The sequence below is a fragment of the Drosophila tropicalis genome, unplaced genomic scaffold (assembly GCF_018151085.1).
Source record: "Drosophila tropicalis isolate 14030-0801.00 unplaced genomic scaffold, ASM1815108v1 contig_694, whole genome shotgun sequence".
In the NCBI taxonomy this organism is placed as follows: Eukaryota; Metazoa; Arthropoda; class Insecta; order Diptera; family Drosophilidae; genus Drosophila; species Drosophila tropicalis.
This window is the reverse complement of record NW_027173176.1, coordinates 4886246-4902323: the sequence shown is the minus strand read 5'-3', so window position 1 is coordinate 4902323 and position 16078 is coordinate 4886246. Positions and strand designations below refer to the sequence as shown.

Below are 16078 nucleotides of genomic sequence, written 5' to 3'. Positions count from 1 at the left end.
TGTGTGTGTGTGTCTGCTTGTTATATAGGTGTGTGTGTGTGTGTGTGTGAGAGGTAGAGGGACTGCTTGTGGTGTGCGTGTGTGTGACGTAGTCAGGCCATGAATGAATGAACATGTTCGGCCTGTGGTTGCCAATGTTGCTGGCGTACAGCATCCAATTGCTCATTGTATAGGTGAGTATCTATGTAGCAAATGTCTTTGTATCTGTGTGCCGATATGCGTAAGTGTATGTACGTGTCTCTATGTATGTATGTATATGTGTGTGTGTTTTTTCGGCTTGCTGCTCGCGTGCTAGACCCTTCATTGCTTCCGCTGTGCTGGACAACTGCATCCTTTGGGACCTTTTTGCTGCTGCTGCGGCTGCGCCTCTTCGCCTTTGCCTAGTGATGTTTATTTTGTATAGTTTTTTAGTGACCGGAAACTAATTCCTGCCTCTTCTGGTCTCCCTCTGTCCCTCTCCTGTTGCCGTCAATGTGTTTATAGCGCATGCCACAAAAAAAAAAAAAAAAAAAAACCCAAACTGAAACAGAAAACAACAAAAAATATATCAACAACAACTTCCAGCGAAGCTACTCCAGTTCAGTTGAGTTCAGTTTATACGTTTCCTCGGAAAGCGCGCCAATTTTTTTTCTTCTTTTTTTTTTTTTTTTGGTTTGTTGGTTTTCTTTTTTTTTTTCGCTCGTTCTCTCTTTTATTTTTAGCGATAAGGCTTCACCATCGTTTTTTCCAGTTTTACCTTGAGACCCATTATGATGAAGGGCTTTACTTTGTCTTCTTCTGGTCTCTAGCTAAAGAAATCAGCTGATACTTTTCAAATTCAACTCTCTTTTTTCATTTTATTTCATTTTTTTTATCGTTTCCAGGCAAAATGTATGCTGTAATTGGACGCAGACATGGCAAAATCTTATCCGGTGACCTCACCCAAGGCAGTGGGAACTTTGCTGTAACCTGCCTCTTGCCCGTCATTGAATCATTCAACTTTGCCCAGGAGATGCGCAAACAAACATCTGGCCTAGCCTGTCCGCAGTTGATGTTCAGTCATTGGGAGGTAAGTAGCCTCAGTTGGACTACGATGGGAACAATTTCCAATGGGGGAGCATTGCCAATTGAAAGGGACACATCTACGCAGTGGGTCAGCCTGATTTTAGAGATTCTTAGAATTCAAAGGACTAGGAAGATGAAGACCATTGTCTGACTCTTAGTTTTAGTCTTTGTCATTAAAAGATGAAATAACTCGAACTTAAAGAGATGTAAGAATTCATCTTCAAAGTTCTTCTTAAAGTTTTTTTACTTGTGGCTTTTATGTTCTTGTTGCTGTTTTGTTTCTACGCCCCTGGGGAGCTATCTTCGATTCTGACTTTAATTTTGACTGACTGACTCGCTGTCTCTGGCTCCAGCTGTTGGCACAAGTGCCATGTGCGTGCCCTGGCTGTGATCTGTTGCTGCGGTCACCTCTCTCTCTCTTTCTCTGACTCTTACCTCTCTTTTTCTTCTAGCTGCTTGGTCAGCGCTAAAGAAAAAAAAAAAACAACAGAGAGAAAAAAATCTCAGTTTACCTTCTGTCTGAAGTCTTATAAGCAAAAACCACAACCGGCAGCCAACAGCAGCAGCAGCAGCAACAGTTGGACTGAAAGTTATATGGTCCATTTGAGGCTTGCAGCTGTGTGCAATATTTCAACGAAGAAGAGTAACCTGAAGCCAACAGCAACAGCAACAGCCAACAAACTAACCAACCAGCCAACCGACCGACCAACAGACCAACTCCTCCCGCCCTTCCATTTGAAGATGAGACGTCGGTCAAACGAACAGAGGGACAGACATTTGGTTTTTGTTTTTGTAATTTTTAATTTTAATATATTTTTTGGGTTGGTTTGGTCTTCTAAATTTTCTGACCTTGCCGCCATCGTCATCGTCGTCGTCGTCCGTCGTTGCCATAATTCGGCGCGGGCCACAATTAAGAGTTAAGAGTGGAGAGTTGGGACGTCGACGACGACGACGACACTAAAAACCAACTTCAAACGCTTTCAGACTGTAAGCCAAACAGCTAAGAGCAGCAGCAACAGCAGCAACGGATGAGCCCAGGGCTCAAAAGAAAAGAAAAGAAAAAAACACCAACAAATAACAAAAAGAATGAAAAATGATTAATATTGTTTGAGCAGGCGACAAATGTTTCAATAATGAGTTCAGTAAAAGAAATGGTCAATAAAACCCAAACAATGCATCTTGAGTTAGCCAAATAGTTGAAATTTCTTAAGATGTTTGAATTATTATTCATTGCTTACATTGAATGAATTCATTTTTGTTATATTTGATTATTTTTTTATGGTATTTAGATAATTCCAAACATTATTTGATGTAAACGAATTCCTTTAAATGGTGTAGAAATCGTAGGATGCCTATATTAGCATTAGCTTATTACATAATCGATCGGAGTCCGATTTAAGAATTCTTCTTCTGGTATTGTGATCCTTTTGAAGGATCCTTTCATTCTCAATTGTTTGGTATTTCCAGATGTAAGAGTTTCCCTGAAATAGAAACTTTTGTAACATTCAATTTGATTTGATAATAAATTTATGAAAAATTTAAAAATCTGTTGTCGGGTGTACGAATGTATGTATGTATATATGTAGGTATGTAGATGCATGTGTGTGTGTGTTAGTGTATAGAGTATATATCGCTTAACCAATCGATAACAACAAGTTTTTGTATAATGACTTCCGGCGATTTTCTATTTGCCGGCGTCGTTCGTTGTCGACAACGTTGCATTTGTTGTTGTTGTTGCTGTTTGCTTCTGTTGTTAAAGTTGTTGTACGCATTTCCAGTGAGGGAAATGAGGAAACTGGGGAACTAGACCCCCAAACGCCCCATTCCCTCGACAACCAGCCTGTCCGCCATCTCTTACTCACTTCTATCTCTCGATCTCTTGGTTATATATATATATATTTATATATATGTATGTACATATCTGTTGTAGAAATCTTAACTGGCAACTAGTTTTTAGTAGAGGAACGGCGATAAAAAAAAAAAAAAAAATAAAACAAGATATTTCTGTTTATTTGTTGTCGCAGGCTAAAAGCAATTAGGATTTGCTTTAGCATGAACAATTAAAACAGTTAAGTTTCTTGACACTGGACATCGCCCACTGTCTGTCTCTCTGTCCCTGTCTCTGCGTGGCATGCCTCCACTTCCCACCCATCTTTCAGATTTCAGGGGATTGTGTGGGCAATCGGTAGGACCGTGGGCGCAGCAGTTGTCACGTGCCCATAATAACAAAACGAAGGCGTCTCTCTCTCTCTATCCCTCTTCTTTGGCCAAGTGGCCATCGAGGCCATTGGGGCCATACGTCGGCCCATGGGATGGGCCACAAAAGGAAATGGACACAAGAATTTCAAAATTTTCTTGCCGCATCATGGCCTACAATAAGTTCGTTAAGTTGCAGCAAACTAATACCAACAACATGCCCCGCCCCTCCTTGTCCCCTTTCCTTTTATTTCTTCATCTTTTTGATGCAAATTACCAAAAGCTACAACGGAAAATAATTGTGAGAAGCAAAATAAGTTATCAGACTTTACATGAAACCTAAGTTAAAAGAATGATACAAGGGTAACTAAAATAGTTAACAGGAACAGGAAGTGATCTGGTGGATCTAAGAGAGATTGTGGTGAGGGAATTTTCCCGCTTTGATTGATTCAATGTCTGTTTGGGGGTTTTTTCTATGCAAAGTAATCTCGTGTATTTTTGAGCTATTTGCAGTAGTCTCTCGATTTAAGCTCCCACTTCCCCTCATCACTTTCTAGGTTCTTTCTCTTCACCGATGTGCCATCTTGTCCGATTTCCTCTTCCCTAGATTTTGCTATATGGTGGTACCACTTACTGCGAGAACAACTCTAGCACTTTCTCCCGATTTCATAAAGATTCGCTGTCTCACAACTACCCGCACTCGCTTTTTCTCTCCATTCAATTCTGTTTTTCTCCAAGTGATTCTCAACTTTCTCCTGCATCTATAGAAGATTGCATTCGATTGTCATCGTCCCTAGATCCGAAGAAAGTCAAAAACATAGTGATCTTCCAGACAAAGATGTTTATTTGCACTTTGGATAGTTTTATTCGTTAAATGAATTGTTAAATGTTTCATGTAGTCCTTTAAAAGAGCTTGCTAGCTCATGCGTTGCATCTCGTAATGTAGTCCGATTCTATTGTGTGTGTGTGTGTGTGTCTGTAAGAGTATGTGTGTACTTATTAATGTATCATAACTTTTGCACTTTATTGCACATTCAGTTGTAGTTACAAGATGGAATGTCCTTTAAATACATATATCGGGATGTTGCTGATGCTGAAGATTGTTATTAGATTGGTTAGAGGAGGCGATGTGGTTAGATGATGGAGTTATGTTAAGTTACAGAGGACAGGAAGAGGTTCAGGCAACCGACCTCGACCCCATAGGCAAAGCCAAACGTAAACCCAATTCCAAGTCGCCCCCCTCCCCACCCAACAACACCAACACCAACTCCAACTCTAACTTCAAACACAAACACACCAAGAGCAACACACACAACCACACACACACACACACACACGCGCACAACAACAAAAATAACAAAACTGAACAACGAAATGTTGTTGGCTACTGGTCTTACTTCTCTTCCTACAGTGGAGTGAGCTGATGGTTGGTAGAAAGAGCGTGGTGCTGGTGGTGCTGGCGATGGCGGTGGTTGTGGTGGTTGGGGGATGTGGAGGGAACTTTTGGCTTGTTCTTGTTTGGAGTGTTTATCATTAACGCGTTGCATATGATTGTTGCTGCTGTTGGTTGTTTGTTTGCTTATTGTTGTTGTTGTTGTCGCACTTTGCATGCAGGGCACAACTTCAGAAAACTACTTCAAAAACAACAACAACAACAACAACAACGAAGAACAAATAATCTGATAACTCGTTTTGTACCTGACCCCGCACCTCCTTCTCGACCTCATACTCCTAGCCCCCCACCCACCATTTCATCCTACCCCTTCCCCCCACACGCTATAGCACACAATCCGTAATCCCCCACCAAAGGGAAAGTCCCAAGTGGCCATGGCTTGGAGAAAGAGAGCTGAGAGATGAGATGGTGGCAAGGGAAACGAAGAGCGGGAAGTAGAAGTTGTAGAGAAGAAGGCAAAGAAGAAGAAGGGCGACGAGTGGAAGTGGAGAGTAAATGCCCTAAAGTCTGCCTGGTTCCATCTGTGTGTGTATGTGTGTGCATCGGTGTGTTTACATATATATCGAGGGTTTCTTCAAAAGTTTACCCAAAAAGAACATTCAATTCCACGTCAACCAGGCTAAATCAAGTGATTGATCCACACATCCAAGAGGAGAGGAGTTTCATCTTATCGGACCATTCGCATTAACTATGAACTCATTTTAAGAGTGAGGAGGAGAATTATGCCTAAGGTTTCCATTCACATCTTGTATAATCCTTTATCATTTTGAGATTAGCTTTGAATCAGAGATTTCCTTAAAGTTGGAATTGAAACCATTTCCTGAATCCTCAACAAATTGTTCAAGTGACCCTCGTTTACTCGGTATATATGCATATATCCAGCCGGCAAGTGTTTATCCAAGTGACTATGCTAAAGGATTTTCTCGACATTGTTGTTGTTGTTGTCTCTTAAGTGGAACGTGGTTTGCATTGTGGTGCCTGTCAAAATGATGCTCGTCCGTTGCTCGTTGCCTCTCCTCCATCTCCCTGCCCCATTCCCCACCATTTGTGGCCTATCGACTCTTATTTCGAACGACGCGTCGTTTCGTCGAGTCGAGTCGACTCTGCGCGCATGCGCAACGCCCAAACGGACCGACAGCCGATCGGCCAGCCATTTGTGGTTTGGCTCTGTTTCTGGCGCGCGATAATAATCTCAACTTCGTCTTGCTCTTGGCTGGGACGGATGGAGGGACAGACAGACGGACGGACGGATGGATGGGCAAATGGACTGTCGTTTGGACGGCCGCTATGGAGGTACAGAGCAGGCGACGGCGACAGCGACGGCGATGACGACGACGTCAGCGTATTTCGGTAGCTGCCGCGTAAATTACCTGCATACAAACCGCGTTCTGTTGGACAGGTAAACACACACACACACACAAACACTCATTCATGTGAGAGATGTGTGTGTGTGTCCATGTGTGTTTGTGTTTATGTCACGTCGTTTTGCTTTTTGGATTTTGTTTTGGTTTCGCGGCTGTTTCAATATTATTTTTTTCCCTCTTAATATTTCTTTTGCTATCCCCTCGCACTTGGCTCTTTTTTCCACTCTGCACTGTGATGCTCGGAATTGAAGTTGGAGTCGGAGCTGGAGCTGGAGAGACTCAGTCTCTCGACTTGTCTGCAATCTGGAGCATGGTGTGGATAACAACCTTTGAGTGTGTGTTTTTTATGGGCCTACCTTGAGGGGAACTTAGTTGCCAGCCAGAAGTTCACTGCCAGAAATCAAGTCCGAAGTTTGAACTGATATTCAATACTTGAATCCAATGACTAACAAATTGTTTATATCAATGAGTAACGAAGATCGCTGTTACCGTGTTATCAATGTGTTTGTAAGAGGCGAACAGGACGAACGATCTAAACCGATTCGTAGTTTTGAAAGGAAAATTGGCATTTGTGCCTTTTGACATTCCTCATTCAACCTCATTCTCTCCATTTCTCTTTCTCTGTTAAACGAGTGGTTGACTCTCTCTGGTCCAGTTGTGAGGGGCTTATCTGACCTTTATTTTTTACAGTGCATTTGCGTATCGACAACGAATGCGGCTGCTCATTTGTCTGGTCTGGCTCAGACGCAAGCTTTGCGCACTTCTGGAGCACTTCAGCTGCCAAAAAGGGTTCCTGCCATATTATATATGTACATACACAAGTATATACAGATTCATGTGTGTGTGTGTGTGTGTTGGTATGGCTAACCGTTGTGCGTAGATGCCATTTGAAGAAGAGTAAGAAGAAGCTGACGATGAAAAAGCAAGCAGAAAGCTGTTGCGCATGCTCAGCCCAAAAGGATAGCAAACTATCCTCGGAGGAGAAACCTTTGTCGAAAATGTGGAGGGGCGGCGGGTGGTTAGGGGAAATGCGGTTTTGCCTCTGTTAGCATTGTTAGTTGTTGTTAAACAAGCGAAACGTTAAGCCCGATAATCATCTACATGAAGGGTGTAGGAGGATTCCGGGGGGGAGGCTGGCAGCGGGGGCGGGTGAAGAGGCCCGCAGTTTAGCGTACTGCGAACAGATGGCACACACAGAGTAAAGTACACGAAAACAACAACAAAAAATCATGACGATGATGATGATGAAGATGAAGAAGTAAAAAAAGGAGGTGGAACAAAGAGCAGAAGAGAAAAAAGTTTCCCCAGTTGCGCGTAGAAACAAAATCCTGTGCTCGACAAAAGGGCAACTCAATCAAAGGTAGGGGGAAACAAATAATAAAAAAAATAAAACAGAAGAAAAAAAGTTCCAACGTGTCCATTGATGGTTAAAAATGAACCAAGCAAGAACGAATGATAATGAAACGAACTCTGAGGGTTTCCAATGAACGGAGGCTGCGAAGCACGCCTGACACCCGCCCGCTGTGTGTGTGTGTCTCAAGTGCTTCAAACGCGTCCTTTTCCACAACAGAACACAACAATGGCAACTAAGGGAGCAAAGGGAGATGTAGGCACATACATACATACATACATATGTATGTATCATCAATCACTAGGCAAAGCAGAAAGCAGTAAACAATTTTCACGCCATTCACGAAAAGTAAGAGAATTCCACGTATCCCGTTGTGCCTTATCACGCATTGCGTGTCGTCGTCCTCGTCCTCGTCGTCGTTGTCGCTGTCGTCCTTCTGCCTCATAAAAGTCATTAAAGAACAGAAAACCATTTGAATGTCCTGTTCAGTTCGACACAATGAAGATGTGAAAATGCACGCTTTCCCTGATTGCCCAAAACGACGACGACGACAACGACGACGATGACGACAGCAACAACAATAGCCTTAAATCGCATCGCCATCGCATCGCACTTGAGGCTGAGAACGAGGCGGAGGCGCAGGCGCAGGCGCATAGACCTAGCGACGCCTCTTTGCCAGTCAGTCTGCCCATTGTCCTGGCTCAAGTGGCCGCCTGCTTTGGCCCTATTGTTTGACTAAATGATTTCCAGGAAGAAAGGTTCTGTCTTGGCTCACAACTCAAAACACTAAAATCGCCACCCCTCATCTTCTCTCATCTCTTCTCTTCGATTTCTCTTTCGCCTCCTACAGGTGATTGATATAGATCCCTTCTGGTTGCCCACAACCGAAGAGGAATTGATGCACTTTGGCGAGAAGGCCGACTCAGCCAATCGGGCCAAAGTCTATATGGACAGTGTACGTCGACGCAAAGGACTATTTGTCGATGAGCAAGTGGTGGAACATGCTGAAAAGCAAAGGACTCTATCCAAAAACAAATAGAATGCGGTAAGTTTAAGAAATTTCTCTCTCTCTCTCTCTCTCTGTCTCTCTCTTTACTATACATATGTATATTTCAAGATGTCCTTTTATGTTTTACAAGTCTTATTATTATGTATGAGCAAAAAAAAAAAAAAACACTTTGAATAACAATTTCATGCTTGGTTTGATAAAAAAAATATATATATAATATATATAAAATATAGGAAACATTCGAATCATTCTGTTGTCTCTGCTTGCGGTGTTCTTTGGGCCACCGACTCGACGTCATTGGTGATTAGTCCATTCTCTTTTTCGGTAATCTCTGCCACTGCCAAGGAATTTCCAGCAAGCTTGATGTGTATGCAGCTGAAAGTAGTCAAAGATTGGGATTGCATGGCTCTTAGTCCGTAGTTGGTTAGTTGTACTCACAGTATCAAGAAGAAGACAATCATTTGCGAGACAATGGTCAGCAGGAAGACAAGTCCACCGTAGTTGATATTGATGGTGGCCTGATAGATCTGCGAATAGCAAACGGCGCTAATAAAGGGCACCGCATTATCGCAAACCGATAGCAGGGCAAAAACCTTGCCACGCTCCGAAGTGGGAACGATTTTGGAGGTCATGGCTCGCAACATGGGACCCACAATGGGACCCAGGCTGCAGACGACAGCGCCAGCATAAAGGAGTTTCGGTGTCTCCGCGAAATAGAAGAATACACGGGCAATCGAATGGGCCCAGGTTCCAATGAAAATAAGCGTCTGCCGAAAGAGAAGACCACAAAGGACCAAAGATATAGTGGATCGACTTGGGTGTTGGCTTTCAAATTACTTTACCGTATCGCGCCAACCGAAGAGCTTATTCATTATGGGTACACCCAGGAGCATGGCAATAACGTAGGCTGACGATTTGAATGTCTTGAAGGTGCTATACAAGTCAACATCCCAGTCGAACTTGGCCAGAGTGTAGAAATACAGATAAGTGCCTTCATCTCGTTGGAATGTATAGTAAATCATGGACACAAGCAGAATGATCAGAAAGCCACGACGATGGCCACTGCGGGGCTTTATCATAACATTGAATGAATCAATCACATGTTGCTTATCAAAGAAATCTGGCCAAAAGCCACACAACCCCAATTCTCGCAGCGATCGTTGCCGATCATTGGTTTGCCACTACAAAAACAAAAACAAAAAGAACCAAAATGGATTAACTTCTGCACAATTGTGAACTCTGCACTTGGCCTCACCTTGAGGGCGATTATTGTATAGACTATGGCCAGAGCCAACAACGAAGCATTCACCATAAACATATAGGCATACGATTGATTGAAGGCATGGTAGAACAGATAGGAGCCCAATGCCACACCAGTGGGCATGGCACTCAGATAGATGGCATCCAATATGGTCACTCTTATGGTTCGCTTCTCCACGGTGGATATGTCCGATATGTAGGCAAAGCATGAGGCAAATATGGCCACATCGGCTCCGGTCAGAGCCGAGGGTAAAGTGGCCGTATAGATAATATACTCCACTGGCCAAGTTTCCATCTTGGCATTGACCACAATCATAACGGAGTAAATTAGTTTGCCCGTCAAACCCATTAGAAGTGGCAATTTGCGACCACGACGATCCGAGAATGAGCCCAAAAATAAGGCCAAAATGATGGGGAATATGTGTGCCGAAATGTTCTCCCATTGATGAAACCAAGCGGTGGTCACCAGCACCTGAAGCTTGTAATCATTGTACTCCGCCTTGTTGATGTTGCTGCAGATTTCTTCACTGAAATTATGGTTCACGCGGCATGCCTTGTAGACGAAGAAATTCTGCTCCACCACCGAGGTGATCATGAAGGCGGACATATATAGGAACATGGTCGGCTCCACCGATATGGATGTGATCACATGCCACAGCCATTGCCATAGGGAAAAGGAGTTTGGCTCATGGTTGCTCTGAATGGCATCCTCATGGCTGGTTTGACTAGCCGTAAGACTGCCCTGACTTGTATGCCTGTGTCGTGTATTTCCATCGTCAGCCTGAAAGTAGACAACGTAGAATGTATTTTGTTGGAAACCGGCTTTGAAAGCTTTTTCTCTCTTGCTCTCTCTCTTTGCTTCCTCCGTCTCCACCGACCGACCCCCCCTTTTTCACTCTTTCACACTAACCGAAGTGCTCTCTGTATTTGTTTTGTCACTTATTTATATAAACTATTCTATGAATATACCGTGCAAACCACTTGAAATTATATGCTTAGCTGATTGCAATTCATTCGTTTAGAAATAATGTCATTATTTGTGTAATTCGCCAAACAGTAACTGTAAAAGGATCTCAATTCCATATTAAACGGTGGATTTATGTATTTCTGCTAAGCTAATAACAACAAATGCTCTTACTGGGTAACCGAAAGTCGCGACACTCTATCAACAACAAACGGATTGTTTTTCTGTTTTCAAGCGAAGGAAATGCGTTTCTCCCGAGCATATCAAGTTCTTCTGTAATTCGATTTCGCTTCAACCACTCATGACACTGCCGGTCGGCCATTTGTTTACTTATGTAGTTCAGTTTTGTTTACTAGAAATCTGCACTCAATGGTGCACAACAGTTGGCTTAGGTAGTAAACAAAATTGATAAGAGATTTGAATTAGAAATGCACATATGTAGATGTAATCAGTTTGAGAGTATTAACAATATTCGATTCATGTCTGCCTTTACATTATTAGTTGGTATTTCACTATACATGGTTGGCAGCGGAATTGGCTGGAATATGTTGACCTTCGACCGTGTTAGATGTGCGCTTGTGATGGTCAAGGTCACCGGAATGCTCTGGCAATGTGCTTTATTTCGGTTACTGTACGACGATGTTTTGTTTTTTAGTTCTGTTTGTGCTTCTGGTTTCTGTTTTCTGTTTGTCTTCTTGTTGTTTTCGCCGGCGCTTTTTATACGTAATCAATGAGACAACGCGGCATCGTCTCTTATTATGTTATTTCTGTCGATTTGATTTATTTCGCGTGCCTCCAATCTAAATTGGCTAGTCACAATGAATTGAGAATGCTGCTTTCTCGGCGACACTTGGCGTGTTTGTTAAATTTAGCAGTAACAACAAAAAATAAAATAAACCAAAAATAATAAGTAACTAACTAAAATCACACACACACGCACGCACGTTGCTTGAAGAAATAACCGAAACTAATATGTTTTTTTGGCGGCATTTGTTGATATTACCTCTGAGGCAGCGTTGGCACTCATTTTTTCTGCGCAGTCGCTACACTCCGTTTCACTCTCACGGCGCGAACCAAATCCAAAAACCAAAGCCAATGTGGTCTGCCAATGGATGAGTTAGTAGGGGGTGAGTTCTGGCTCTTTATGCTCTGGGCTCTGTGCTCTGTATGTGCATGTGTTTTTGTTATTTTTATTTTGGGTCACAGAGCAAGAGCTTTTTGCGTTTGCTCTCACACAAGTCCGAGTAGCTTGGGTTTGAAAGCTTTTCAAAATGTTCGTTACAAGTCTGAAATTGTTTGAAAAATGCAGTTTAACATTTTTCTTGTGATTTCCTCACACTTGCCCATTTGCTGTGGCTGGCTGTTAAATTTGATTTGACTCAACAGAAGCGTTTTCTGGTTTCTTTTATAATTTCTTTTTTTTGTTGTTCCCTGCTTAATTAGCTTTGGCCGGCGTTTTTATGATGGGTTTTTAGTCGCCGCCTATTAAATGCTTATCTAGCCTGCACACGTACTGGGGCACCTTATCCGCTCAAGATCAATATTTGTGGCCGTAACATTGGGTAATATTTCGAGTTGAGATTCATATATATTAAATTGCCGACTAATTGATTGAGATAACCGCACGTTGTCGCCGCCTATCTAGGGGTAATTTCATTTACACTGATTTGAACACAAATTGAACATCCTCGACAATAACGCGACAAAATTAAAAAAAAAAAAAACTGTTTAAAATATTCAAATGTTTGCAGCTCGTATAGAAATTTCATCTCTTTCGGGATACGCGCCTATAAGTATAACGAAATCGACCTCATCTGTCAGAGGGCTCCCCATATACTGACTACAATAGCTACATTTTACAGCCCCCCTTCCAGACACGCCGTTTCTTATCAGTGACAACTGATATTGAAATTCTGAAGTGCTTCAACTCAACTCAGTAATAGCCTTACGATTTTGAAAAATACAATATGTACATAATCGTTTTGTGACAGTTTATGTGGTACATTTACTAATGTATAAATATTCTGTTTTTTTATTTCCAGGTTTGCCAGCAGTGACTTGTTTTTTTTTTGTTTCCATTTCAACTTAGCGTAAATAGTTAAAAATTTATGGTATAATAAAAAAATATATATTTTGTCATAGTTTTTGAAATATACTTTGTACATTGTTATCTGATGGTCTCACCGAATGTAAAACTCGTCAAAGAATCCTGGAACTAAGGACAAAAATTAACTTTCCTTAAAAAAAAAGTCAGTTTTTAAGAATTCTTGTAATATTTAGTTTTATTATGTTCAAGAGTAAATGCAATTATGTAGCAAATGCAAGAAAAATGTCCCACTGGCAAATCACTGCGAGTACTGAACTCCAATCTGGTTAAAGGACATTCACATGGCCCTCGTTTTTTTCAGCTGCAAAAAAAAAAAAAACGAAAGGATAACCAAAGGAAAGTATTGGTTCAAGCATGTCATCAAGGACTACAATTTAGCCAAAGGACATGGAAATCATCCTCCAAATGGCCGAGTATGTAAATGTAAATTCTTCCACGTCCCAAAAGACCAAAAAAAACTGCAAAAAACTATAAAATCCTTGATATCTTGGCTCTCCGCAGGACTATCGCCATGTCCTTTGCACCCACTATAGTCCTTGATGATTCGAATCTTTTGACACCACTTTTGTCCTGATCCTTCAAAGGACTTGCGAGATATTTGCCTTTTTTTCTCAGACAAAAAAGTCCTTTTATCTCAGCTTCCCGAAGGATATTCCAGGATCTGTCAGTGTCAGTCAATGAGGGTCATCTAGGACTATCATTTGACCAAAGGACATCCTGATCGTCCTTGAAATGGCCGAGTTATAAGGACATTTATGGTAAGTTTGCGACTTTTTGGCCATTTTCCTGACTTACCCCCTTAGAAAAATTCGAGCAATATTTTTGGAAGGATATTGAAAATCCTTGAATGCAAATCGATAGTCCTGATCCTGGAGGATCCGAAAAAGGTATGTCCCGTCGAAATCAGTTAATGTCCTGCGAAGATATGGCCTCAAGAAAATTATCCTTTTTTTGTTTTTTAGCTCTAAAAAAAAGCAATTCGTGGCGCAGGACGAAAGGACATGGTTTCCTAGGATGTCCTTGATGATATCTACAGAATGGCATCAAAAAAACTTGGTGTCATCTAATGATGCAGGTCACAGAAATGATCGAAAATGTCCTTTTTCTCATTATTTCGAAGGACATTCTAGGATCTTCCATCATCAGTCGATGCGGACGAACAAGGACTTCCATCTGGCCAAAGGACATCCCTCTTGTCCATAAAATAGCTGAGTTATGAGCACTTTTGCGGTTTTCATACTTGTAATTTGTAGCTTATTTGAATAAAAAATTTATGTTGCATACTTTTAGGGTGAATAATATGAATTTTTAAAAAAGCGTTGCCTACTTATTGGGGGTAAAAAAGGAATGTTAACAATTTCGAGTATCCTTTGAAGGATCGGAACGAAATTGGTGTCAAACGAATCCTTTCGCAAAGGACAATATTCCGGTAAAAGGACATCCAAGTAGTCCTACGAGGAGCTGAGATATTAAGGATTTTATATTTTTCGGAATTCGTTGCATACTTTGAGGCGTTTGAGCTTGTGGGGTACCAAAATTAATTTTTGTTGCATACTTTGAGGCGTTTGAGCTTGTGGGGTACCAAAATTAATTTTTGTTGCATACTTTTAGGCGTTTGAACTTGTGGCGGATCACACAAGCTGAAACGCCTTAAAGTATGCAGCAGATTTTGGATTTTTGTGCCCCACAAGTTCAAACGCCTAAAAGTATGCAACAAAAAAAATTAATTTTGGTACCCCACAAGCTCAAACGCCTCAAAGTATGCAACAAAAATTAATTTTGGTACCCCACAAGCTCAAACGCCTCAAAGTATGCAACGAATTCCGAAAAATATAAAATCCTTAATATCTCAGCTCCTCGTAGGACTACTTGGATGTCCTTTTACCGGAATATTGTCCTTTGCGAAAGGATTCGTTTGACACCAATTTCGTTCCGATCCTTCAAAGGATACTCGAAATTGTTAACATTCCTTTTTTACCCCCAATAAGTAGGCAACGCTTTTTTTAAAATTTATATTATTCACCCTAAAAGTATGCAACATAAATTTTTTATTTAAATAAGCTACAAATTACAAGTATGAAAACCGCAAAAGTGCTCATAACTCAGCTATTTTATGGACAAGAGGGATGTCCTTTGGCCAGATGGAAGTCCTTGTTCGTCCGCATCGACTGATGATGGAAGATCCTGGAATGTCCTTCGAAATAATGAGAAAAAGGACATTTTCGATCATTTCTGTGACCTGCATCATTAGATGACACCAACTTTTTTTGATGCCTTTCTGTAGATATCATCAAGGACATCCTAGGAAACCATGTCCTTTCGTCCTGCGCCACGAATTGCTTTTTTTAGAGCTAAAAAACAAAAAAAGGATAATTTTCTTGAGGCCATATCTTCGCAGGACATTAACTGATTTCGACGGGACATACCTTTTCGGATCCTCCAGGATCAGGACTATCGATTTGCATTCAAGGATTTTCAATATCCTTCCAAAAATATTGCTCGAATTTTTCTAAGGGGGTAAGTCAGAAAAATGGCCAAAAAGTCGCAAAAATACCATAAATGTCCTTATAACTCGGCCATTTCAAGGACGATCAGGATGTCCTTTGGTCAAATGATAGTCCTAGATGGCCCGCATCGACTGACACTAACAGATCCTGGAATATCCTTCGGGAATCTGAGATAAAAGGACTTTTTTGTCTGAAAAAAAAGGCAAATATCTCGCAAGTCCTTTGAAGGATCAGGACAAAGGTGGTGTCAAAAGATTCGAATCATCAAGGGCTATAGTGGGTGCAAAGGACATGGCGATAGTCCTACGGGGGAGTCGAGATATCAAGGATTTTATAGTTTTTTGCATTTTTTCTTTGTTTTTTTTATGTAGAAGAATTTACAAAGAAAATCACAAAATCCTTAATATCTCAGCAAAATTAAAGCAAAATCTTTACTAGGTAGAAAAAAATTACAAATCGCAGGGTTATCGATTTCGGGATACCTTTTGGTGCTTTAGTAGCTAATCTCCTGATACTATGTATATAGGCAAAAGTTCTCAGGAATCAGACTTATTTGAAAAATTGACTAATCACCATTTCTTCGTAATTTGTAGGAAAGATTTTGGAGAAACATGGTGTGAAGGACTAGTGTGTTGCATTGTTCGTTGGACAAGCAGGCGGTAGTTTTAGTCCTTGTTCTCTTAATGGCCGCGGTCATGCCAAAGAGTGCAACATCGTGATGCTAGTGGTCGCCTTACGGCCATTTGGCGAATAGACAGAGCAAAACAAAACACAAACAATCAGCTTTTCCAGCTAGCAATGCGAAGCTTTCCCATTATTGCGG

At 41.3% G+C, this 16078-nt stretch overlaps 2 protein-coding genes across 5 annotated transcripts in view; one reads left to right on the top strand and one right to left on the bottom strand.

The window, feature by feature from the left end:
- Positions 1 to 12914, top strand: part of LOC137579391 (elongation factor-like GTPase 1) — a 77639-nt gene extending 64725 nt beyond the window's left edge. Inside the window, exons 4-6 of one of the 2 annotated variants that reach the window (XM_068293131.1) lie at positions 864 to 1048; positions 8259 to 8453; positions 12684 to 12914. In XM_068293131.1, coding sequence (XP_068149232.1) covers positions 864 to 1048; positions 8259 to 8447 — 374 coding nt within the window. In that variant the 3' untranslated portion in view covers positions 8448 to 8453; positions 12684 to 12914. The remainder of the gene's footprint in view (positions 1 to 863; positions 1049 to 8258; positions 8454 to 12683) is intronic. The other variant, XM_068293132.1, reaches the window with a different exon arrangement.
- On the bottom strand, positions 8459 to 12449 carry LOC137579393 (lysosomal proton-coupled steroid conjugate and bile acid symporter SLC46A3). Of its 3 annotated transcripts, none has more exons than XM_068293136.1 (5): positions 11645 to 12449; positions 9673 to 10458; positions 9260 to 9598; positions 8856 to 9184; positions 8459 to 8792 (listed from the first exon to the last, which is right to left on the bottom strand). In XM_068293136.1, exons 1-5 carry the CDS (start codon positions 11666 to 11668, stop codon positions 8663 to 8665), a joined length of 1608 nt encoding a protein of 535 aa, XP_068149237.1. In that variant the 5' UTR covers positions 11669 to 12449; the 3' UTR covers positions 8459 to 8662. The 3 variants fall into 3 exon arrangements, with proteins under 3 accessions (XP_068149237.1, XP_068149236.1, XP_068149238.1); XM_068293135.1 differs by lacking the exon at positions 11645 to 12449 and adding an exon at positions 11135 to 11578; XM_068293137.1 differs by lacking the exon at positions 11645 to 12449 and adding an exon at positions 11160 to 11577.
- Positions 12915 to 16078: the final 3164 nt, after the last annotated feature.

Bases quoted from the DNA above. Each gene is read 5' to 3' on its own strand.
- LOC137579393 (XM_068293135.1), bottom strand. From the start codon at position 11,161: ATGTATAGTGAAATACCAACTAATAAT. The intron at 10,459-11,134 runs GTAAAGGCAGAC...GTCTACTTTCAG, and splicing joins GTGAAATACCAACTAATAAT to GCTGACGATGGAAATACACG. The intron at 9,185-9,259 runs GTAAAGTAATTT...CTCTTTCGGCAG, and splicing joins TCTTCGGTTGGCGCGATACG to ACGCTTATTTTCATTGGAAC.